Raw genomic sequence first — 27555 nt, forward strand, 5'->3', positions numbered from 1 at the left:
TCCTATTGGAATAAAACATTTACTTAGAAAAAAGCATGCTTCCATTGCTGAGCTTTTTTAATTATTTAAACTTTCCTATTATGCTAATTCTTTTGCTATATCACTTTCAGAATAAAGACCACCTAACCTACAAATTCTAGCCATATACTGACGCTAGGTTATTATCCCTGGAAATATTAGATTGTTATAATTTGGGTAGGTACAAATGAGCACTTCTATGGGGTGGACAGCTGGTAAGTGTCCCACTATGTCCAGCCCATGGGACACAGCTGGAGCCAATAACTGTGGTCATTCCATGACCCAGCAGAGCAGATCAATGGGCGCGACATTGGGGAGCAGCTTTACAAATGCTACATTCTTTGCTACATTCAAGTCGATAACCAACATTTGACTCGGGGAACAAATTTTAGCATCTCTAAGTACCTTTAGTGGCTCCCAGAGAGACAAAGTAACAACCAGGCAACTAGTATTTTTTTAGGTCAGCAATTTCAGCCTCTATGAGGTCCCTTAAAAGCCGGTGAAGTTTGCAAGCAGCTAAGTTTTAAAACCAAATTCCAAACTAAAATTAAGTTTACGAGGGATATTTAAAGATTTATTTTTGTTTTATTGTAATGATTAATAAACCTTTTACTGGAAATGATTTAACATTTTATTTTTACTTATAATAGTTTGTAAAAAAAAAGTTTTGGAAATAAAAGTTTCTTTGTAATCATCATTGTTTCTTTAACTGGCAGTATGACTTATTGCCAGGACTTAGCCCATTATACTTTACAGCGTCAGCTGAAACATTTGATGAGTTTATTGTCATCTCAGAAAGGGAGCTATGGAACAGGAAATATGAGACGAGAAGAGTTGTCTGTGTCATTTTGTGAACCACAGCAGGCATCGTTACATACCTAAATACCTAGAAATGTTTTCTGGGAGATACGCAGGGAATGAGATTTTGTAATCGTCTATCCTGCGATGAGGCAGAACATCTGGTGCACATGTCTCATGGTGTACTCACCACAGCTGGGCTTTAATCACCATTGACTCACATGTACAAAGTGACTATAAAAAGATTATGTATTTTAAGAGGCGCTGATATATGGCGCTGACCCAGTAACATTACTTAGCGCTGTTGTCTCTTCTTCATATGAAAACATGTGCACATTGTCAGCATACCTACCATCATTGGGATTGAGAATTTAAGAGGGTTTAGCATGGAATTAAGTATTAAATTAAGTATTAAATCAATCTAATCCCCGCATAATTATATTTCTATAATATCAAATTATTGCAAAATATGTGATGCAAATGTATTGCTTTAAAAATGAAAATATGTATATAAAAATATTTTGTGCTTTTCACATGTAAACCCAGCATAGTTATTTTTCTATTGTACATATTTTGAATAATTCCATGTTAAAAATCATTTTAATATAAGGTAAGTATATACATTTACAGTATTTGTACATACAGCAATCAGGCAAGATTTTTATTGCAGAAGCGATAGACAATGTTCCTTTTCCAAACTTGCCCATTCGCTATCTTAATTAAAAAAAAAAATCCCACAGGACTTCAGGGACTAAATGAATTCCCACACGCATATGCAGGGGTTACATCATTCTGGTCTGGCAATTAGGATGACCTGAGATCAGAACCAGGTGAAGAAGGCTTTGCCTGCAATGGAATGGTGACAGGTGCGTGTGTTTAAAAAATTGCAATCAAACCAGTATGGTTATTTTATTGCAAAAGGGATATTGTTTGCCCCTCCTGCAATAAAGGAACTGCCTGGTTGCAGTTTTTTAATGTTAGGATTTAGTTACGCTTTATATCTGTCTGATATCTGACTCCTATTCTCGTTGGCATATTAGCTTAAGACCGGGAGAGGCACAGCTAGCCCTAGAAACCATATATGTGCCAACAGGAGGAGCGAGATGAGAGAACTGCTGATCACCCATCAATATGTTCCTGCTTCTTCATCATACAATCAACAAGCTACAGACAAGGAGTTAAAACTACTATATTCCTTAGCTTACAGAGAATGTGGTCTGGGGGTGTATGAACCACAAGTGGCTGGACAGAATTGCAAATCCTTTGAAAAGTAAAAGGCTTTGCATGTGTATAGCATTACAGCAGTGCATTAGGCTGTCCTCCTGGAGTTCAGCTTTAACACTAATGTAATAACTTAAATAAATCAGTATATGTACAATGCAATAGAAGAGAAACATTAAAAGAACAAACCTTGAGTGCTATTTGTGCAATGGTGGTGAAACTTATAATATAACTTTTATTATTTTAAAACTAGTATATGAAGGTTAATTGGACAAGCAGGGGTGCCCCTTTAATTTCCAGACTTCCCTTTGTAGGGTACACATAAGATAAGCTGAGAACCACTGGTGTAGGGTGTAATGTATGCAATGAGCCAATAATTCCAGAGAAAATTACCGTAAGTTTGATTTTCTTTTTCGAAAAATCACTTTAAAAAACAAAGTAAAAAAAGAATTGTTGCAAATGAATTGTCAATGTTACACGTCCCTTAGTTTACATTGTTATGTTGGTTATGGTAAAAAAGAATCTAAGAATTCTGTCTAATGCCAACCAACCCAAACATTTTTGTGAGAAATACATATCACATCCCTGTCAATGACAGGCATAAAATAAATTCTTCTCAAAATCATTGCGTCCTATCTTTAAACATGAGCTGGCCTCTAGACTCTCATATTACCTCTGGAAAGTTCCAGCTCTACACGTGGTCCTATTTTCTTCCCCCATTTCCTGTCCTTTTTCATTAACTCCTGATTTGCAGTGAGCACACATCTCTCTGATACAAAGGTTGGAGTTGTTCTCCTTCCACAGACCATCAGAAAGTCCATGTCATCTGCACACAACCACCAGCTACAACGCTTTTGCTTCAATGACGTTCTCTGGTTCAGTAAAGAAAAATTATAGGGCGCATATTCTTCCTATAAACACATTGTAAGACATGTAAATTAGAAAAAATGTTCTAGATTCTTTTTATAACTTTTTTTTACAAAACTACTTTTTATATTTGCTTGTGGCTAGAATATTCAATACATTGGAACAATGCAAAGAGCAATGTACAAAGCCTGACAACCAATCAGACCTCAGAACACTATAGTTACTATAGGAGAATTAGCAAATTACACTCTGGTATAATTTTAGCAGAAATACAGATATGAGTGGAATTTCCTGCAGAAACAGTACAATACGTTTTACTTAATAGGCATAGCTGAAATATTTATTGTTTTAGCAATAATAGGCAACATAAAAAACACACAAATCATTTACATTTTTGATACCTTCACCATACTTAAAAAATCCCATAATGTTATACATGGTGTGATTTTTTTCAAAGTTCCCTTTAACTTTCAACTAGACCTATAAATGACAGATAGCATGTGATGGAGTAATACCGCCAAATTAAATCATGACCAAATACGGACAATATGTCACTTAGAATTCCCTGTACCATTCCCGTGGCATAGGGGATCTGCCATTTAGCAAAAGGAGTGAGATAAGTTAAAGTTATCAGTTATCAGGGTATTGACCCTGATTTATTAAAGCTCCCAAAGGCTGGAGAGGATACACTTTCATCAGTGAAGCTGGGTGATCCACCAAACCTGGAATGGATTACTTCAAAGTAGTTTGCTAATTGTTAGCAAATGTTTTCAATCCTGAACCAGATCCATTCCAGGGTGCTGGATCACCCAGCTTCACTGATGAAAGTGTATCTTCTCCAACCTTGGGGAACTTTAAAAAAGCAGGCACTATGGCCCAAGGCTGGAGAGAATACACTTTCAGAAGTTAAGCTGGGTGATCCAGAAAACATGCAATGGATTTTTAAAAATCAATAGATATTTGCTAGCAAACGTTTTCAATCCTGGACCAGATCCATTCCAGGGTTGATGTTACATCAAGTTAACATGTATGCTGACATTCAAATATGAAGTTATTTGCAAATCAGTGCAAATGCATGTTCCTGCCTGTTAGCATGCATTTTAGTGCATAATAATTTATTTAAATGGTCAATGCATCAACTAGTGGACTTTTCACCAGGAATTTTACATCATTTTTACATCCAGCATGAACATGATACCTCAATAAAGGTTTATTTTTTGTTTTTCATTGTTGACATTTCTGTACTTCTTAATTTAAATTTATTAGACTGGACAATTAGATTGAAGAATGAGCTTAGGCTCTGAAAACAAGAACGAGATAATTATGACAAGATCTGTAAATATTATTGCGGCCCAATTAAAGATAACAAAGATAAATGATCCATCAAGCTAAAAGAATGGCATAGGTCTTTAGCATTGAATAATTTCAGTGACCCTTGTGTAAATTCTTTCCTCCTATACTGTATGCGTTCCTATTGATTGTATTGCAAATATTTTTACTTGGACTCATTTAATGGTAGATATTTGTCAAATGTCAGCTGTTTTCAGTGAAGGTAAAAGAGTAAAAGGTTGGCATGTGAAAATTATACAAGGGTTTGATGTTATATTTGCTGAATGAAAATATTTTTAAACATTCCAGTAGAATCAATAATAGTAATAATGAGGATCAGCTTTACAAACTTACTAGTGTCTTATTTTTCTTAGATGTAGTTGCATTTTTTTTAGGGCCCCAATCATATCTATCTCATTCCCCTTCTAGTATTTCAGTCAATTATGGTAATTGAACTGTAATGTTGAAATCTTTTTTTGGTTTCAAATGCTGATCTCTAGGAAAGAATGTTGGTGTATGTAAGGATTTGCTTTTCTATCAAGTACCTGAGATTTTGCCCACCCACACAGGGCACCATATTATCTGCTGCAGTTTTAGTAGTAGAAGGCATACCAAGGTGTCCTCTCCACACCAGAAGAGTAATGAGACAATGGTCCTTTTTTATTAGGGCTCTGCAGGACTGGAGAAGATATACTATCATGGGTTAGCACTGGTGATCCAGCAAACCTGGAATGATATTCCTAAAAAAAAGTGCTATTAGCTGGCACATGTTTTCAATCCTAGATCAGATTCATTCCAGGCATGTTAGATCATCCAGGTTTCCACAGGATAGTCTATCTTCTCCAGTCTTAAAGAGCTTTTATAAATCAGGCCCAATGCCTCTGCACACTTTGTTCTCTCCCCCATCATCATGTTCCATGTCAGCACATTTGTATACAACATAACTAGTTGGCTCCCAGTCCTGCCCGCTCACATTCTAATGCTTTTGCATAGGAGATTTCAAAGAGCTAAAATCTAGTCCAATTCAGGTGCTTCCAATGGTTACATTAGGAATTAAATATAATGGAATATTTTTGGCTCCTCAGCTGCATTTATGTGCATCTTGTATGTCAGTCTAGGTTTCGGGTTTAAATTCTGGATATCCATACTGTAATGTAAGTAGAACAAATATTCTTTTTCCTTTTAACCTTTTGTATCTTCTGTTGGATCTCTGCACATCAGAAAACGTCATACAGTTGAAAGCTTTATACTCTGCTTTATGGACGCAGTAGTTGGTTCATGTATAGAGCCAACATCTTGTACAATATAGTGTTGTTTATTTTGTGTATTTATATAGCAAACAACATATTATGTAGCACAGAATTTATAGTCTCTAACTGTCCCTTAGAAGAGCTCGCTATCTATTGCCCCTACCATATTAATTGGTCAGTTATTGGGGGAACTCACTTAACCTACTAGTATGTTATTGACATGTGGGATGAAACCCACACAAAAATAGAAAAGAATTCTACGCAGATGTACTGGCTAAGATTAGGACCTGGAACCCGAGTACCAACAAAACTGATCTGATAGTAAGTGAACTGCTGCAGGTACCATCACTCTTCTTGGCGGTGGAACCCTTAGGTGATAGCTGTAAACTATATTTAATACATTTCCCCTGGATAGCTATTTTGCAAAACAGAGATTATCATCTTTATTGCAAACATTCCTCATGTGTTAATCTCTTTGACTAAGAATAGCTACATCAGCAATGCAATTCAGTGGAGAGATAAGAAGAACCTAACCATTGGAATGTTATAGCAGGGAGCTCAGCACAGGTGCAGCATCTTCTAGACGATGTCTGGATTGCTGCACCTGACCGACCCACATCCTGACATGTGGTATTCCTTATGTTCAAGCCTTCACATGTTTTTCCAATGAAAACTTCTATCTTACTCTTTCGTCCTTATTCACTGTATACATATCTGCTGAAATTAGTATCCCCTGCAGCAGCCCATGCTCAATTAGCTGCAATGAAAACCTGCTGTTTCCAGAGACATTTTTCCCCTTGATGAATTTAAATAAACACATTTTCTAGGTCTTTAGCACATAGTATTAAGGATGTGCTGCTTTAGTAGGACAAGCTGCACTGAAATGTATATGCCTACCTGGTTCAGAGAGCAAGGATCATGCCACTTTGATGTTCTTTTTTTTTATTTACAATTACATTGTTGACTTCTTTAAGTTTTATAATATAAAGTGATTAAACAAGACGGCATGAACAAAAGATTTGAAGCACAAACTGAAAAGTTTAGAATTTATATGACCTTTTTAGAAGAAATACAATACATACAGATAAAATGAAACACAAAATTACTGAATATTGCTTTTAAAAATCAGAAAACACTTGTTGGCGTTGGTTTATGATGAAATGGTGTTAAGAAATTATTATAATCAGCTTAGGTTAGTTGATTCTTTGCTCTAGCCAAAGTCCTACCCAAGTTCCCACTGCTAGCAGTAGGCAGCTTTGAAACCAGCAATGGGTGCTGGCTTGACTACAGGACATGTCCGTTCCCCACATTTGGCAAAAGAAAAATGACAGGTCATACACTGTAAATTCATGTCCGACTCAAAATGTATTGGTCCCAGATGAACTGAGGTTATCATAGAACACACACACACAAGCATGTTCTAATACCTAGTGGAGCTTAATTATAATGTAACTTCAGTTCCCTGTAAGTTAGCTGCATGGTGTCCAGCATTCAATGGCCAATTTAATGTCCACTTCACCTTAGCAAAGGTGTGATGCCACTACGACAGTTCAGATGATGGCTGATATTTTGATGCCATTGCCTTTTTAATGTACCTTGCTCACTGGCTTCCAAGGTAAAACATAAAATCATGGGATCACATACTTACAATACATACACATACAATACCCAGAGATATCTAGTTTTTGCAACAGCAGCCATATAAGTAGGATCTACAAGGTAGTGTTGTGAAGGAAAATATATAGAGGTTGGGAGAATAGGCTAATTGGGTAAGCATGCATTTTTTCTTTATTGAATTTTTTTTTTAATAATAGGGGGGCAAGTAACATAGGGAGCCATAAATCAAAAAGTTTCAAAGTAAGTTGGGAATAGATTAACTGAGATACAGCAGTGGATCAGTTTAACCAACATTTTGCATACAGGGCATTAACGTGTAAGAAGACTGCTACAGTCCTGCCCTACAGAGTTGCTCTATAATATTTAGACTAAAAGTCTTTAAACTTATTGAATGCTTATTGGTTAACCTATGCAGCCAATAATTATGTTCCCAATGATTGAATTGTTCCGCATGGCTGTCATTACCTAAAAATAATTTATTTTTTTACAGAAAAGGATGTTTTTTAGAGATTACACTGGAGTTACGTTGTATAACAAATTAGGATGCTCACAGTTCTTAGTAAAGTTTTTCTTTAACTGGGGCAGGAAGTCAGACACACAGCTATTAGTCAAAAAGCTCATTCATTCCCCTAGTGCCTCCAGCAGTGATTGGCAGAGTGATGTTTATTGTATATAAACGGGAAGTAATCAACTATTTTCCTGCTGAAGTTTATAAACATTGAAGTTCTAGGAAAGACCATGAAACAGTTATCTAATATTTTCTTTATTTTTATGCCATTTTATTTTTGAACTAATTATTCAAATTTTTTTCTTGTGTTACTTATAGAGCTAAATCACAGAATATTCATATCTTTCTTTCAGTTCCAGATTGCATGTTTTCATTTCAATAATTTATGTTATGCAAGGTTACCTTCTCAGCAGGCCGACAAATTTAGAGACGTGAATATATAAAGAAAAATTTCTACTGCTGATGTGATTGAAATGCAAAGAGTGAAAAGTGCGTGGTAAAAATAGGAAGGCAATCAGTGCCACCGGGCATGAAACACATTGACATAGAAGTTCAGCGACTCTCTGTTGAATACTGAACAGCCTGCTCTCTGAGTAGAGGGAACATACCTTATATTAGTCAGTGACTGGCAGGGAAATCTCTCATGAATGTGAACTGAGAAGAAACTATATGACTATATTTCTTTAACAGTAACCCAACCAAGTTGTGACATTGCACACATAAAAGGCTGGTGAACCCCTAAGACCCATTGGCTATGAGTTTTATTGGGGTTCTTTAAGATTAACTTGATTTATTAAAATATTTGTGGTGCTCTCTCCTTTCAGCCATATCTTTTCGATAGTTTACCAGGGGCCCTGGGTGGTCTTGCCAGCAAACAAAGAATATTTGTATTATATTAACTAAATACTTACCTAATACCTAATTATTTATCATTGTTTACTCATTTATTTTACATGAATGCTCTACTGTTTTTTCTTAAAATTAAATTACTTTTACACTACGTTTTCAGCAGAAAGTATTTACAAGGATGCACTTCTCTTGGGTTCTTGTAGTGCATTGTTTTATTTTCTGCATGATTCTCATTTCAGCTTCAGAGCCCAATTTGAAGGTTCGCTCTCGATTAAAACAGAAAGTAGCAGAGAGGAGAAGTAGCCCTTTACTAAGAAGAAAGGATGGCAATGTCACCAGTTCATATAAGAAGAGAATATTTGAAGTGGCAGGTAAGATGTGTATAAAATTCAATAAAATGAGTCCACACAAACTGTAAAATAGTTTTACTTGTTGCTAATTAAATTTTAGAGAATCCAACTTATTCGAGTACTTTTGCTTATAACTGCTATGGTAAAATTCTCTAAACTGCAGAACATTTGTTGTCCATACCAATTAAATGGTGATGTCAGGATAGAACTGCTGTGTTTGATCTGCTACTGGGGACCCCAGGCAAGGTAAATGAGGCGACATACACACATTAGATGATTCTCTTCCGATTATTGCTTCAGGGCTAGAATTGGACGAGAATTTGACGTGTGTACAGCGCCTGTCCAACGTCGTTCATGGATCCATGCTGGCGGATCCACGACTGACAATCGACTGCAACCGCTCGCTCGTTCTCCCTCCATCCTTCTCCATAGAGTGCAACGGTGCTGTATGCTGTATGTAACCCATGAATGTGGTATTGGCCAAGCTGTAAGGTCCAATACACTTCGTTGGCAGGGGTCACATTGCAATGCGGTAGCAAAAATTCATCTATTTGAGCATATCCTTAATGCTTGCTATATACGTGGCAAATTCTAGGCAACATCAACCACATTTGATCTGGGAACATATCATCAAAAATAGTTGCTTATAACTAAACAATCTACCATTAATGAGTTTGATCATTTACCAGAATTCAACTGATTGATCAATCTTCCCTATAACGTAACATCGTCAGTACAGGTTATTTAACAAATAACCAAATCAAGAAAAAATCAATTTTATTAAAAAGGGTTTTTCACATTATCCACTGGATTTTATTCCAAGAAAATAATTTTGCAGTCAGTCAAACCTAATTATTTCTGTTTTGGATTGCTCTGGATTTTGATTCTAGCTTGATGAAGTGTGGTTGAAATGTGTATGACTGCTTTAGGAATTTGAGTGTAGGGGGTAATGTGTTCTTTAGAATTTGTGATGTTAGCAATGCTTGGTGAGATCTAATGTATAGAAAATTAACATATTGCTGAAAGAATCTGCAGAAAGAACTTTGGGATGGCACTTTTGCATTTGTAGCATTTTCATTTTTTCCGCCTGTTTCAATAAATGTTTATAAAATGATCTGAACAGAAACATTTGACTATGTCTTTCTTTCTTTGCAGCAGAGGTTAGATATTTTATGTATAACAATATAGTCTATATAAACTTGTACCTCTTATTTTTGTCATTTGTAGCATATACATTTTTTATGCTAATAATATATTTAGTGTTTGTATTGTGTTTTTATGTTAGATGTTAATATAAGCTCATTGGGGATGTTTTAGTATACTAATACATAGAAGAACAGAACAGTGGCAGACTTATGCTCTAGATTAATAGCATGTTATTATGACCTCTGTAAATCTACATTGTTTATCTTGGTGACACAAGTAAACTCCTCATGTCCCTATGTCATGATACCCGTGACATTTTCCTACTCTGCAAATACACTGTCATGCTTCATTTTGGCTGCTGAATGTGTTTTAAGAGTTTGTTAACCCTGATTGAGATTCACGGCAAGTCTTAATAATGAACTGCAGGCTAAGCACAGTTTATAGGCATTCAGCAAGCGAATAATGTGTTGAAATAAATTACAGTTTGCATTTGGTAGAGCATTTGTGACTGTTAGTGAGGGGAAATATCTTAAATAGAGCACCATTGAGCAGTGAAAGCATATCATGGGTTCCAACCTCTCTCTACCCACAACAGAAAATAAAATGTTATATCTGGATATTCACCTAAATTCTGCCACAGTTGTAGGTGAATGGCCTGGCAATCAATATCTTCCTGATAACATTTGTTTACCTTCTCTTACTACCATGTACCCCTCAAACCTGTAACGACTGCAGTGCACTTATAATAAATGGGGTGTTGGGTGATGGTTGTTAGAGAGTGTTCGAAACTGAATTTGTTCTGCACTGGAGTTGGGGTGCTGAGGTTGGAGGTCCATGTAGGAGAACAACCACGCTAAAAACAAATGAACAATAATTTATCATCAATGTTCCACAGATATATTATTCAAGAATGCGGTAGTTTCCAATAGATTTTCATTAGATTTGATGTTGTTGCCAATCTAATCGATTTAAGTGTTGACTTTTGTATGGTCACCTTTCAGTCCTAGACCAGATTAATTCCAAGTTTGCTTGATCACCTAGGTTCACCCATGATAGTCTATCTTATCCAGTCTTAATGAGATTTAATAAATCATGCCCAATGTCCAAATTTGTCTGAAGCAGGCACCAAGGCATTGATCATGTGACCAGGATATGTCTTTTTTTTACCTAGGGGTAATAATAGTAAAGAAAAACTATATAAGTACAATCATAGCTTATGCAGCTTTGCAAATATATGAGTATAATATAGAGCAATCAGCTTCCTTCACTTATAGCTTTCCGGGGTAGAATCAGTCCTGTGTTGCCATATTGATGTGGAATAAGCAGTCAATCATATGGTTTGTCAGACCATTAATAAAGTGTTTGTAAGGTAAACAAGAGATGTACATCTAGATTAGTGAAACTCTAGATTGATGGATGTTTTCCATGTAGAATGACACTACTACCATAAAACAACAAGGTGCCACAAACCTCCCAGTAGTAATGTAAGCTCAACCAAGCATAAAACTACCAGTTCCAATGTTTTTTCTTTCCTCCGCTGTCTGGTCACCATATGGAGGAACAGCAGTATGCACCAGACTGACCACTAATATTCCAGACTGAGAATTCCAATATATCAGGAATATATTGTGCAATCATTAAGAGAATTATATTATTAGTGTAGTAATAAAGAAATTGGTTATAACGATTTTTCTCCAGTAATGTTCAAATAGAGCTGTTTCCATATCTGCAAGGCTATAACACATTTGTCAGAAAGTAGTAGTAGTAGTAGGAACAACAGGATCTATTATATTAGTTGCCAGAATATAAATCATAGTGTATGCCCCATCATATACATATATTTTGACGATAATTGTAATGTATATATTATGCCTTTATAAGCTTGCTTTAGTTTTATGTTTTTTTGGTTTATTGTGGTTCCTTTTTTGGGTTGCAGAGTCTTCAGTTAGTAGCAGTTCTCCAGTATCTGGACCAAGCTCTCCAAATAACGGCCCTGTTAACATTGGTGTGGAGAATGAAAACTCAGCATCACCATCCAGCTCCCATGCTGAAGTAAGAGGACATGATGATTGTGTTTATATTGTTGTTTCTTTAGCTAAAAGTTCTGGTGAATTAGAGGAAAAGATCAACCTAATACCCTAATCAAAAATATATATTTTACAATATTAACAATATAAAAATTTCCTAAATGGAAGATATATTATGATCAAGACGTCATAAATATGGGTTAACTTGAATGACATAGTAAAATAATTTTCAGCAACCACCCAGTTGGTCTTTAATAGTTTAGGTATTTTGGGGGTTTTATTCATACAATAATTGTTTACATATAATCAAACAAATATATATATCAAATATAAATGTGGCAAATCTCTCTTCTGGGGTTAGGAGATGCTTCAAAGTTCCAGTTGGGGTTCAGATTTTGCCTTGCATCACCTAAAAGGTCACAAATATTTAGGCTTCAATTCTGTATATTTAACCATTGGTGAGGACAATGCATGATATCACTGTCATGGTTTATTACAGCATTTTCAATCATAACAACCCTAACCCAACATTGGGTGGAGGGTTTCCAAAAAACAGTTTAGTAATTTTTTTTTTACTTTTACCTCCATCCTCCTCCCTCCCTTTATTTTTTTTTATCAAGGACACATCTATTGATTAAGTAATATTTCAGTAGATTTTTTTCGAAAGCCAAACTAAATTTTACACAAATGTATTGCATACGTTTTTGTATTTTTCATTTTGACACGTTGAATAGCATTTTTTCTTATAAATATCATCTTTTTAACTATATTGCAGCTTTCAGTAAGCAATGAAATGTGCTTGTACAGCAAAATGTATAGGTCACCAGCAGGACATCCACACAGAGACTCAGACACATTCACTTCCAGGCTTCCCATTCATAATAAATTAATTGTTGGTGAACTGTGATCCTGGGGGCAGGTGTTTGACCCCTGCCCACTGATTAGTAGCCCCCTGTGGACACCAGAAGAGAAAATAATGTTGCACTGATAGCTTACATGTGGCTTTATCTTGTAACTCTTTGTGTAAGAAGCCAGAGATGTCAAACTGAGGTGGAAGAATAAAGACTTCATTACTATACAATTAGACAATTAGGAAGTGAGCATTCAGTAATGAAAGATTTGATGCTTCAGGTAACCCATTAGACCCTGCTCTACTGCAGATCTGTCTGTCACTAAGGGAATTCACAACACAAGTTCTTCTATTTAGGTAGTTTTTTTCTTTTTATTTGTTTACATTCATCATATTTTAGGTTCAGCAAATTCTAAGTTTTCTGTAAATTATCGATTATCTCATCATTTTTTCCCAATGTTCCCCAATATTTTCCCGACTTTTAAAAGAAATCTCTGAATCCCTTGTTATTTGTTACATTAAGCTCTATAGTTTGGATCAGTTGAAGGACATCATTTGATGACAGAATAGAAAATGAGATTCAATGGAATTGCCCAACAAATTATACTAGTGATATAAATCCTTCTGCATTTATCAACCTTGCATGTTTACCCCTCACTTTTCTAATCGGCTAACATTCATGATTTTTCCTTCACATAGCAAATATTACAGAATCCATTGATGCATCAGCAACAGAAATACTTTCCAGTTTTTATTCAAGTCTTTCCCCATCACTGCTGCAAACATGGTGAAAAAAAATCAATGTGCAATTATATTTGTCATGGTTTGAAACATGCACTTTAGACTTAAACAAGACAGAAGGGCCACAGCAGAAGTTCTTACTTTTTGGCAGATAGCAACCAAATGTTTCCTTATGTGAAAGGGCAACTGTCAGTTTGGTTAATATTTCGAATCCTTATGAGATGTAATTCACAATGCACGTAATATCATGTTTGATAGTGATGGGAACAACCACAGGTTGCAAACCAATGCACTGTAGAAGACTAGCTATAAGTTTACTTTGCATTTTATCACAATAGTGCTGAAGGGAATGAAGGATTAGGGCTTAGAACAATAATGACTTGCAAAGTGCAGTATCCTATAGCAAACAAACATTGTCCAATAAATTTACAAGCAGTTTTGCAGTTGCAATGGATCACTGCCTTTTGTCATCATAACACATTGCCTTATTAGCTAGTGTAAGTATGCATATGGTATAACGATTTGACTGTGAGCATGGGTCGAAATGGGAAAATTAAATATAATGTGCTGCATGAGACTGAAGGTAGTCGTTGAAGGAGGTCTTGTGCACGGGCAGTTTCCCCACTGACTAAGGATTTGTAACTAGTTCCTGCATATATAGCTATACATGGAGTGTTAGCAATTTTAGTAGATGCAGGATGAAAAGGAAAGGACCTGGTTTACCAAAGCTCTCCAAGGCTGGAAAAAATAGACTCAACCAAGTTCTCCAATGTTAGTCTATCTTCTCAAGTCTCCAGGAGAGATTTAATAATTCAGGCTCAATGTTATTTGCACACAAATTTTTGCATCCTATTGAACATCTGTATCTGTAAATTACAATTATTTATTGGGTTTAGCCCCCAGCATCATATTTTGAGAGGTCAGATCTGGAACTGCATTTTAAACTGCGTGCCATGACAAGGCCAAAAAGTTATTTGGTTTTATTCCTTAAATAATTTTCTAATCCTGTAGTGACCAGTAGTAGTTTTTGCTTTCATAATTGCAGTAAATCCTAATAATAGTTGTGAATGTCGTTGGCACCATCACCCTGGTTCTGTTCTATATAGTAAGAAGCAGAGGCAATTCAGAGTTTAGAAAACATTTGTTTGTATAGTGACCTCTGTCACGTTACAGTGATCACCAGCAGGGTGTCAATGTGTTCAAGGTAACTGTTAATTTCAAACTAATTAAACCAAAAGTCCAGAATCCATGAATACAGCCTTTATGTACCTCTTAGCCAACAATCAGACTCTACACACATGTGTAATGCTAGAATAAAATGAGAGTGTAGCACTACTTTATCAGGACACAGATTTGCTATGCATGGACTTTCAGGAGTTAAATTTACAAATTTCAATATATTATAAAAGAAGCTAATTTTATTTTAAATGTACGATCTGTATCTGAGACATTTTCCCACATGACCATTCCATAAAAATAATGACCTATTAGGACATCTGAATGTATTTTCACTTCTTTTACCTTCTGGTTATAACGATTTGCCACCTAAGACTAATAAAAAGGTTAATGGCTGCCATCCATCCTAGTGAGAAGATTGTTTAATGACATGTAACAATGAATGACCATTCCCTTGATTTACTATAAATACAGTAACGTAACACCTTTTACTACTGTGCAGCCTTTTTCTTGTTTATCATACTGCCCCTGGGTACACACAAATGTCAAAGAGAACATTACTCAACCCGTCTCCTCTGCCCAAGAGCTCCTATAAGCTGCATCTCCAAACAAAACCAGGTTAAAAAAAAGGTTACATTTTTGAATAACATCCTGTATTTTTGTGTTACTGTGCTCCACACTGACAGCCCAGCATTAGGAAAATTTATTTTCTCTAGTTAATTGATATTCCAGATTGATCCATTACAAAACCAGCAGCCCTTCCAACCTCTACATGCTTGACAAGTTATTATATTTACTTAGTCAATCCTATGTGTGCTGGATGCTTCTTGGTGGTGGTCTATTATCACAGACCCATATGCTTTTTGTTTGGGAAGAAAGCAGTCACTGTTGTCGTACTGTTACACAGGGTATTCTTTTTCAGGGATGTGACTCCCCTGGGGATAATATCATGGCATAGCTCCTAATTCTAATGGAGCCTATGTGGCTCTTATTATGCAATGTTGCCGAATTAGGAAGAGAGGTATAAACAGAGTAATTTAAGGAAGAATGTGTGAGACCACATATGGAAGCCATGGGACTCAGTGCAACTACAGGAAGATGCTTTCTAATATGGGGAAATTCAATTGATTTCATTGAAGCAGCAGAATATATATATATATATATATATATATATATATATATGTTAATTTTTTTAGTTTTTAAAACCTGAACATTTTCCTTATGATTAGAAAAAAGATGGAACCTGTATTTTTATTATTGTCTGTGTGCCCTCTTGAAAAATATTTTTATTAGTCAGATAACCACTTTCACCAGAAATACACCAGAAAGTGAGTGAGAATCCAATATTTGCAGTTGCCATCAAAAGAAGAATGGGGAAAATATTCCAATATTGGAATGGAATACTTGTTCAAGTGGCAGCTATCTGAAAGGGGATTTCTCTCCATTTTAGTGAATTTACCTGTTGCATCCACAGGAGAGGAAGAAATGGGAACCCTCAACAATGGTCCTACAATGAGTTTACATGAGCCAAATCTAAAATGAAAAAGCTATGTCTAAAAGTTGAATCTGGTAGTTAGTGAATGTTTGGTGAATACCACTTTTTCCACTTTCCACAAATCTGCCCCTTTGCATTTCTCTGCAAATCAGCAGAACATGTAAGAAGGAGACAGCAGTTTTTGCAGAAATAAATCATGAGAATACAAAGTTACTGTTGAACATTCTAAAACCAGCACTTGCTGAATGGATCAATTATGTAATGAACTGATTGTAAAACAATTTTCATATTTATTTATTTCTTTGTCAAATTTAATTTAATGCTTTGTAACTTTTTTTCTGTTACAGCATTTGGTTTCCCAGCAACATATTGTTCATCATGAAAAGTCGATGAATCTGCTTAGTCTATACACATCTCCATCATTACCTAACATTACCTTAGGACTTCCAGCAGTCGCTCCCCAACTCAGTGTGAGTACATTTATTATGCATGTAGAACTGTGCAATACATTACAAGAGCTGTCATGGTGGGTCTACGCTTCTCTGAATTAAATGTTAAATTCTAATAATAATAAATTGATAATTTTAATTTTAATTAATTAAAAGATTTCAATTGTTACTATGCAGTTGAGATCCCCCATTTTCCTTTGTTGATGATCTCTTACACTGACCACAAAACCAACAAAAAAACTTTCATTAATGCTGAAAAAAAGTAGGAGAAATGGTGTAGATATACAGTATGTATTATGTTTTGTAATAGTGAATTATGCTAAATATGGGAACTTTAAAATCATTAGAAAAAAATTTATGCTATAAAAAAGGACAGTTGGAAGGGTAAATTGTGATTTTAGAGTATTCTCAGAGGAGAAAAGTCTTGATTACGAGGAAGTTTTACATATCCTTTTAGCATATTATTCCATCTCTCCAAAGTTTTACAGGCTAAATCCCCATGTGATAGTTGTCTGGTATTTACAAACACATTTTAGTGATACTCCAGAGTGGAGGGTTATAGTTTGGAATGGAGTTCCTACAGTCTGTGTGAATGAAAGTTAATAGAACCCCACACTTCTACAGAAAACCAGTGCTTATTGAATAAAGGTTTATTAACAGTTAAGTGAAGTGAAGAGTGCTAGAAGATACATTTGCAGATCCAGAATTAGAACATGAAAAACTGATGCTCATACCAACAGTTTGAACAACATATATAGCAATGCCTCGTTTAGGTTTTGAAACAAAAGGTTGTTAATGACAATACGCTTCGCTTTTCCAGAAGACAGTCTGCCAACCTCTATATGATCCTCAATACACTAAAAAAATCATATACTTATGCAACAAGAAAATTGGGACCAGTGCAAAAAAAATCAAATTACATAGTACTATATTAATATTATTTTACATTTTAGGGTTGAACATATATAGTCAGTTACAAAAAGGAGGACAAACATTTATACTGATGTACAGTGTGCTACATCACAATGCATCACTGTTCAGGTGGATTGATGGCAACCAGGTGCAAATCAGAATTCACCTTTTATTTTACAAAACTAAATTAGGCTAAACTTCTGATTGGTTGCTGAAAGTGATAAATACACTTTTGCTTGAACTGCAGTAACCCGCCAAAGAATTAGCAATAAAACAAACCAGTTTCCTTTAAATTGTATGAAATGCTAGGAATACCAGTATTTTGCAATTCATCATCTATGATAAAAATAGAAATGCTGAAGATGCAAAAAAATATTTTAACTGAGAAATCCGATTAGAATGGGGTTGTCTCATTAGACATTGCTGCTATTTAAACATATTCTTAGATATTCCTTCTACATATCTCAGACTGTAGAGTACTGGCATTGCATGACGGTCCAGTAGTGACCATCCAGTGGATAAATGGGAAATCCAAATTCCCTTTTCTGCTAGAATATAGAATAGTTTGATAAAGAAACACAGCACTATTTCAGTCGGCTTCAAGCTGGGCTTCCTAGTTCCCAAAATTGATGCTCCTGGCGCTCCTTACAACTTGGCTCCAACCTGATGCTTCCCTACAAGACGTCTGGTGCTGATAACGTTTAACAGCAAAGCATTGAGAGGTCTTGACAGATTGTTATAACTTAGATATAGTAACTTCAAAGAGCTGTCTCCATCCTGATCAGTGTCATGGATAAGCAGGATTGATACTTTCTATATGAAAGTCAATGGGAATTGCAAAAATTATTCTTAGGCAGCTTAGCATTTATTTCCTTGCTTTGCAAAGATGACCTATGGGTCAAGTAGAGCAGTACTGACCTCCAATACTTTTCCTAGGTAAGTAGATAGCAGAATGAAGAGTCAATGTAAATCCAGACTGGTAATAAACTGCATGGAATTGATAGCAAGGTTACAGTTCAATGTTTCTATTGATTCCCATTCCACTGAACTGTTTGATAATGAAATGGAGGTGTATATATTTTTTTTTTTGATCTCTTAGTTTTCACCAAAACTAATGTAATGTAGCCATGTCTCAAAGAAGAAAAGATTTGCCAACGTCTAGGTGTGTCAGATCTTAGAAATACTACGACTAGTGTACAAGGTTTGCTTTGATTATCCCTTGCCATCCATTTACAATATTTGGCATGGGGCCTGATATATTAAAGCTCTCCAAGGCTGGAGAGGATACACTTTCATGAGTGAACCTGAGCGATCTTGCAAATCTGGAACCTTAAAAGTAATTAACAATTTGTTAGCAAATGTTTTTATTTGTGAATCAGATCCTTTTAAGGTTTGCTGAATCCCCAAGGTTCACTGATGAAAGTATATCCTCTCCAGCCTTGGAGAGGTTTAATAAATCAGGCCCATGGCATCAAGCACTCCGACCTTGTGGCACTGGGGTCCCAGAGTCTTGGCCAGGCCACATAGAATATGCATGACCATCCTATGATTGCATGGATTTCCTCCTGCCCATATCTCAAAAACATATTGGTGGGAAAATTAGCCTAGACTTTGTTGAAAAAAAATGTGGAAAATGCTTGAAAGACTTTTGCTTGAAAGCAACTACTCAAAATCAGTATAAAAACAAAACACACAAGCCATAGGACTGCAGCTTTTTACACTTGCACAGTAGCAGGTAACTAACATATGGGATGCATTTGTAGACATACGTTTTTAATAAGTAACTTCCACTTTGAAATAAAGTAAGATATGTTTATTTAGACCGGTGGATAGAAGAGTAGCTATGCTTGCACACATAAGGAATAATTTACTTAGGTTAGTAAATGAGATGAAGCTCTTCTGGCTTTAACCATCCAATCATCTGCAAGCAAAAACCACTTTTTTTTATTTTCTTGCCCATGATTGGATAGTCTTTAGCAATCATCACATTTATTAGGTGAAGTGAATCATCCCTATTGTGTAACTTTTTAAGTCAGGTCCCCTTAGGTGTGAGGACATCATTGTAAATATCTCAGCACAGCACAAAGTAAAGATTAAATGGCAATGGTTTAATTACCAACTGAGAGCCCCTCATCCATTATGCTGATTGAAGGGACAGTCAGACTAATCGGATGTCCTTGTGACAGTAACTGATGCATCCTCTGTACCTATACTGCTGTTCATGGTGTAAAAGTACTAAAGCCCTTGATAAAAAACGCTTTTTTTTTTTACAATAGTAGACTATTGACTGTTGAATAGAAAAGTAGGCGTTTTTGTTATGTTGACTGTAATGGGAGTAAAGCAGAGCCATAGTAAATGACCATTTATTATGTGAGGCTTTTCACTAGATTGTTGTGTGGACCAGGCCAGCCAATAGGGAAGATAAAATATATACTATATAATATTCCAAATGAAAATAATATATCCATTTATATGAAACCAAAATGGAGAAAACTCTTCAGAGAGGTCTTAATACTCAAATTACTTTTCTTACAGATCATTTGTTTAGAAACTAGTGTTGGGTCAGCTAAAGCAAATGTAGAATATGCCTATTCTTTAGATGACTTTACCATGTATAAAAAGTATTATGTTATTACAGAATGTTGAAGGTGTTATCTCCTTTTGCCTGCCTTCTTCTTTGTTTATGGAGTATATAGTAAAATGGGAGCATGTCTTCCCTTGAGATTGGGGAAATTCTCAGTACACTTGGTAATGAATTTATAAATGGTGTACAGAGGTCTTGTACTTATAAGCACCAATTACATGGTTACATATAAGGTATTGGTGCCATTTTCACCTACTAAATATGCCTGCAAACAAAAGTTCCAGAAAGGTTGTTTTCAATTGACATGGATCTTTGGAGTCTTAGGAGCAACATTGCTTTCAATTACCTAAATTAGTTTTTCCATTTACTCTGCTCAAAAACCTTAGTGGAAAGACTGTTAATGGAGGCTTGATCTGACAGCTCATTCAGCCATCAAGTTCAGGAAAGGCATGTGTAGACACCTAAAAGGTCACCAATTTTCCTAAAAAATGTTACCTAGAGGTGTCTTCAGGCAAAATCATCCTCCGATCTGGTTATGTTCACTGTTTAGTTATGATGTTTAAATCTTCTTTATTTGGGTTAGATAGAAGGGGCCATGAAGAATGACACCAGGATCTTAGTTTTTACTGATGGACATATACGGAAACTAATGCCATGTGACCTTATCGGTACTTACTTGCTTTTTAATACTCAGAACAAACATCTGCCTTATGTGAAAGTGTGACATTTTAAAAACATTTAAAAGCAACATAATACTGTACACAACATTTTCCTGCTGCTTCTTTTGCATATTTTTGACCAGTTCTATGGTTTTTGAGGCCAAGAATCTTTCAATCACATTGCTTTCTTTTAGCCAGTAATCTTTCAACCTCCTTTTCCCCATTAGCCAAAAACCTTTCAGTCTCGGGTTAAAAATATTTTTTATCACCTTTGTAGTCTTATCACAGCACTGTACATCAAACCACTAAACCCAAACATCTAACTTATATAAAAGACTGTACATTATTTTATTTTAAGGAGAAACTCTTGAAGGCATTCAAGTCAGTTTTTTCTTTTTGGCAAATTAACATTACATTTTTAAAATGTAAAATAAAGCTTTTATAAATAGTTAAAACATATGTGGGCTTAATATTTAGGTGTAATAGGAATGATGATGTATTGTAATTTTTTTGTTGAGTTCTTATAAAAATAAATTGGGAATGTTTGGAAGTAGAAATACACATGCTTGTACCAAGACTGGCCCAGTGCTTTTCTTATTTCCATACAGCAGAGGTCATGTAGACTCAAAATGGCATCTCACAGTGTTCTACTCTCATATATATCCCTAAAAACATTAGGGATTATCATTAGGGATTATCAGGGAGTTACCATTCTTCTTACACAGTGGGCAAACCCAGTGCCTACCCTTCTGGTACATGAATAATTACATTTTGTAGCCACTTCAGCATTTGGATAAATTTAATTTTATGTTTTATATGGTGCCTACATTTTCTACAGCACCTGCTGCTATTTCTGCCACTGCCAAGTGGTACTCTGACCGCATGACACATCCCCTTACATGTCAGAATCCTAATATTCAGTGTTTCTATAGTCTTGAGGCTGGTCCAGTGATCGTATTATGGGAGACTCAGTCCAGGGGTATTGTGAACACTCGCAGGCTGTTGACACCCTTTTAGAGTGTAATGGGTCACAATTAGTTTTAATATAGGAGAAAGGGGGACTATAACAAATCATTTTATTTATGTTTTGCGTTAATGAAACTTTCCTGCTAATACTGGCTTACCCATGTCAGGGACAATACGGGAGAAGCCCTTTTCTCTGAATGTACAGTAGAATCTAAATAAAACATAATAAAAACATAATAAACCAAAAAAATATAAATAAATTGTAAAAAAAAAAAAACATTCATGGACCCCATTGGACCCCAGTGCAAGAACCTTTTCTAGAACCCCAGTGCAGCCAACTATGCTTTTTTAATCAGTGGGCAGGTACCGTTCAAAATCTGACTCTTGCTTAACATAAATCGAATTATATTCTTCCCTCATTTGCCTCTAATAACTAGCAAGACAAAAGCCTTGTACTAGACTTCCATTTATGAGTGTTACAGGTAAAAATCTAGCACCTGTACTGCTCTCTCCTAATGCCGTTTAATGATCCGCCATGGCGAATCACTAACGAATGATACCGATTTCTTACGGGACACAGCCAGACCTCCTGTTTGTCCTCAAAAAGAAAAAGCAAAGAAAAAACTGTACAGCACCAGTTCATTTTACTGTTGATGGAAATCATCACTTATGGCCATTTCCCACAACAATTATTGAACATGTACATAGGGTGGGGAAAAACAACATTTAAAAAGGAATAAAGATAACGCATGTATAAAAGTCTAATAAATAATTACATTGTAATGTATATAGAAAACCACACAGCACCATGATTACATTTATTTGCATCCTACTATTTAATGCTCTTGACCTGGCTTTTCAGAACAATATATTTTACATCAAGGGAGTTTTTGAAAGGTTTCAGGTACAAAGAAGAAAAGGGCACAAGTGATGAATGAATAAGATACAAGGCATTATGGGAAAAAGTACAAAGAGCCTGGACAGGCTGAGGTGGGAGTGAAAATCACAGATTTGTGAAGAAAGGCAGCAGCACAGAAAATATATCACAAGCTCAGCCACACATCCAGCACTTAACCTTTCAAATGTCAGTGATGATAAGTGTGAGGAAAAAACACAGATGTGTAATTATGAAGCTTCAAAATGCTGATTGAAATTCCTTCTTTGCCAAGCCAGAGCAACATGTGCTGTACTATTCTGTACAGAGAGAATCACAAGCAATTCATTTTTTTGGGTGAGGATGCTGCTCAGCCCTTTCTGCTGCAACTTTAATGTCTGTTAAAGTATATTACAAAATATGCTGAGTTAGGGAGCGACACTCATACTTTATGATTCATTTTGGAAAGGGGGTTTTCTGCACTTAAGGTAAATTGTGAGCCCTGAGCACTGAAGACTATGGCTAATGTTTTGCTTTTTACATTGGATGTGAAGCTTCTAAAATACACATTCTGGTTGCATGTTTTCTGAATTTACTCGGATCATTATGGAACCATTAAAAAAGTTTCCATGAGCGGTGGTCATCGGTAACTTCTCCCACTAATAGGTGGCTTCAAGACTTGTTTAGCTCTCCAAAAAATGGCCAATAAAGGTGCCTTGTATCAGACAGAATACGTAGTGAAAGCAGATTTTTAGTAACAGACACAATCTTGAAATAAGTGCTGCCTTTTCTTCTTCCTACCAAAAGTTAACAGAGTTGGTCTTTAATTCTTGATTTTCCTTGCATTCATTTGCACTAAAAAGTGTGTATGATGTCATCCCTATTTAATGTATAGCGCTGCATAATATGTTGGCGCTATATAAATCCTGTTTATTAATAATATTAATAATAATAACTGCAGCATTGAAAGGAACGGCCAGCATCGTAATTAACATTCCTATTTTATATAGAATCTTGGCCAGAACACATGAAGTTTGTATGTTCCCCCATGTTTAGTATAGACTTCTGACACCCCGGTATTCTTCTACATTACAAAACATATTGCCAGGTTAAGAGCTCTCCATCCCCCATGGTGTCCCCCTCACCCCCTAAAAAAAGAATTGTTCATAAACTATGTTAAAAACATGTCTGATACAGTATTTCATAAACAGGGTTCCTCCAGTGGTTACTAGGGGAGCAATGAGCAATCACATCTGTAGGGATGACATTCTTCCTACTGGCCAGCAATGAGGCATTCTTTCCACTAATCACCATGCTAATGTACTGTGAGCTGTGGATATAGAAATTATAGTAGGGGTTCCCTGAAGACCTGAAAGGGGTTTAAAAAATGACTACAGTATAGACATTAGATTGTTAGCTCCTCAGTGGCAGTTAGTTACGAGACTACAAAAAAGTCCTGCATACTATGTCGGCACTATATGAATACATGAAAATAATAAAAAGAAGACCAATGCTATTCCAGTATGAAATTATATAAATACACACATCACCCAATATTGGAAATTCACTTAAAAATAAAAGTATGCTTTGACTGTTTAGCAAACCATTTGGAAAGAAACATAAACTAATATATTGTCATTAGTTTAAATAAAGGATTTATTATGTTGTAAAGTTTGCTAAATAATGTAATATTTCCCAAGAAGTAAGCTTCTGTCTTTTCCAGTCTCTTTTGATGCTTTTCATCTCAGAAGAATGATAGTGTGTAATAATAGAAGTGTTTTTTGTTTTTTGCTGTATTTTCATTTTTGAGCAATTTTCTGTAGAGGTCCCCCAAACAAACCTTTTTATGTGGGATTTAGTAGGAAATCATCAGAACAACTTTGTGCAATATTATGTGTACAGTGAATGAAAAATGCTGATGGTGGTTGATGTTCTGGCAGTTGCAATGATTGTCATATTTTTAGAGAGGACATTTAGTTTTATTGCTGGACTTTTTATTGTTGTACATAGTCAAAATTTCCCAGACTTACTCATTTTTTTGCAGACGTGTTTTATGATGAAAGTTAGACCCATCTGTCTGTAAATATTCAATTAATCTCACAAAATAGAGAAATAAAACACTAAAACATAGAGATATTGGAATGTTTATATATTCCTACAGGCTTCACACTATAACATTCTAGTGTTATTCTCAATTTGGTGTATTGGAGCAGTATGTCTGTGCATGGTTCACATGTCTTCAGTGATGGTTTTAAATTTAGAAAATCTGAAAAAAGTTGCTAATGAACTTTTTTCCAATTAGTTAATGCACATAAAACACAAATGTAATGCATTCTGTACTTGTGCAGTGCACAGCAACACATGGCTGTGTTTGCCATGCATTACATTGTAGTGGATTGGTAAGATGTATTTGGGATGCTATTAACGAATTGCAACCCAGCACACCAGTGCACATACTGTGCATTGTAGTAATGCATGCATTTTAGCACTAATATTAACTAAGCAGACCTCAGTTACCACAATGCAGGGTACCAAAGCATGCACACATTGGTGTGTTGCCATTCCGTTCGTTTTGAATGGTACCGCAACACATGAAAACCCGTCATTTACATTGCAACACATCACATCAAAAAGTAATGCACTTTGCTTCATTGGAAGAACAGTGCAGGTGCATTGACTTTGCACATTATCATGCGGCATAATGTCTGTTAGCAAGCTGCACATATGTGAATGGGTTCTAAAAGTTTACTGCATCACTGTTTTGACCCTTCTCTGCAACCCATGACATGCCCCTCATACCAGAAGACACCGGGGATTTACAGCTTTACAGCATCAGAACAAAGTAATGGGAAAAAGGGAAAACAAGTGCTGCTGGTAGGGATGCCATGACATCAGCCCCCAATGGACAAAGTACTGAGGTGTGTTCCACATGTGTGTGACGTGATAATCGCATGATATGAAGCACAGGAATGAAAGATCCTGGCGGCCGACATTATTTCTTCCTGATTAAGACCTTCCAAGCTGTGACATTCTACAAATATAACACAACCACTTACTTATTGTGTTTTTTTAAAAGTGTACTTGAAGAATGAATTTTAAAGATTTTGGGACCTCATAAACAATATGTTTGCAGAATGTAGTTTTCTAAAATTGGTTTTGGGTTGCATAATGTGTTCAAAACTTTTTTTATCTGCAAACAGATACTGATTAAAAAGGTTGCAATAATATAATGTCCAATTAGAGATACATTAGAGATACCTGTCTGTTATTGTGTGTCTATATCCCTGATTGCCAGCTTAGTTCTTCTATGAGTAACAGTGCATTGCAAGGTTAGTTCAGATGACAAACAACAACAAGTAGAGTCTGATTTATTATCACTGCGATATGAGTCATCTAATAAAGGGAGTTAAAGTAAGAGAATATCTGTTTATTGTCACCACTACACCCCTGGTGACAGCTATTAAAGGGTGATGAGAACCAGGTCTGATTAACTTCCCAAACAAAGAAAGACTTTTTTTCTTTTATATTCTATCTCAGATGCAAAAAGAGAAAACTACTGGTGTTACAGTTTCTAGGCAAGTACTGAAGGAAATTCAAGTGGTGGAGATATTACACAGGCACAGGACCAGCTTTCAGCACATTGCCTTTCCATTCTCTGCCTCGTGTACCTTCATAAGTATTGCCGGTATACCTCCTTCCCTGCAGAAGAGATGTGCCCATAATACAGGAGACAAAGCAGGCCTGGTTATTATAACATGGGGTACAAGGTGGCTGCATATCAACTTCAAAAGGTTCTGGAATATGCTAAAAGAAAGAACTATTGCCTCCCTTTAAAATGTTTCCTCCGCTCCCTGTAAAGTCCTACAAATATTTGTTGATTCTGTCTGGGATGTCTGCCTAATGCAGCTTTGTGTAATTGGGAAGCAAGGGTGCTACACTACTCCTGATTTCTCATGTAGGCTGTACAGATGAATAGAAAATGTTGCAGGATTATGACTGTAAGCAATGTTAATGCTGATATGGAAGTCTATAGCTTGTCAGTCAGCACCTGGCCTCCCCACTGCTTTATGGATAGATGGTATTGTGTCTGTTGCTCCCATGATGAACTGCAGTGTCTGGGAGGGGGACCTTGTGAGACACGAATGCAGGGAGATTTGGCTTGGTAAAAACATATTTCTGTATAGTTTATGGGGTTTTTGTATAGTTTACTTTGTTAACAGTGTTTTACAGGTGTCTTTATTTGTACTTTAATGTTATTTATTTGAGCAGGCAGTGAAAAGCACACTTTTTTCTGTTAATTTCCCCTTCATTGCACAGATTTGCTTTCATGTTGTTACATTGGGCCGGATATATTAAACCTCTCCAAGGCTGGAGAGGATACACTTTTATCAGCGAATCTGGGTGATCCATCAAACCTGGAACAGATTTCTTCAAAGTAATTTGCTGCCAAATGGTGTGCATACTGGATCAGATCCATTCCAGATTTACTGTATCACCCAGCTTCGCTGATGAAAGTGTATTCTATCCAGCCTTGGAGAGCTTTAAGAAATCAGACCCATTATGTATCTGAATGGAATAAAATGACCTTTACATGACATGCCAAAGGGTTATTCCAACAAAATTTTTTAGGTATATTTGGAATCTAGTGGATTGAATCACCTAAAGGGTTCCTACACTAATTGTACACCTACAGCAACAGTGACTTTAAGAAAAGCAGGCAGTGATGGACAATTAGATACCTGCTCTCATAAAGGAGCTAAATATATCCCCAATAATAAAATAAGGAACAGCAGATGTCTTTCAGTCCAGCACTCAAGCAGAGGGCGTATAGCAATTCATATAGCTATATGAAATCTCTATGTAAATACA

The 27555-nt window shown here is 35.9% G+C and overlaps 1 protein-coding gene across 6 annotated transcripts in view; it reads left to right on the plus strand.

Moving 5' to 3' along the window:
- Positions 1-27555, plus strand: part of HDAC9 (histone deacetylase 9) — a 322976-nt gene that overhangs the window by 230776 nt on the left and 64645 nt on the right. For all 6 annotated transcript variants that reach the window (XM_072412536.1, XM_072412535.1, XM_072412537.1 and 3 more), the window contains 3 exons: positions 8697-8828; positions 11890-12005; positions 16590-16712. In XM_072412536.1, coding sequence (XP_072268637.1) covers positions 8697-8828; positions 11890-12005; positions 16590-16712 — 371 coding nt within the window. The remainder of the gene's footprint in view (positions 1-8696; positions 8829-11889; positions 12006-16589; positions 16713-27555) is intronic.

The sequence above is a fragment of the Pyxicephalus adspersus genome, chromosome 5 (assembly GCF_032062135.1).
Source record: "Pyxicephalus adspersus chromosome 5, UCB_Pads_2.0, whole genome shotgun sequence".
NCBI classification, from domain to species: Eukaryota; Metazoa; Chordata; class Amphibia; order Anura; family Pyxicephalidae; genus Pyxicephalus; species Pyxicephalus adspersus.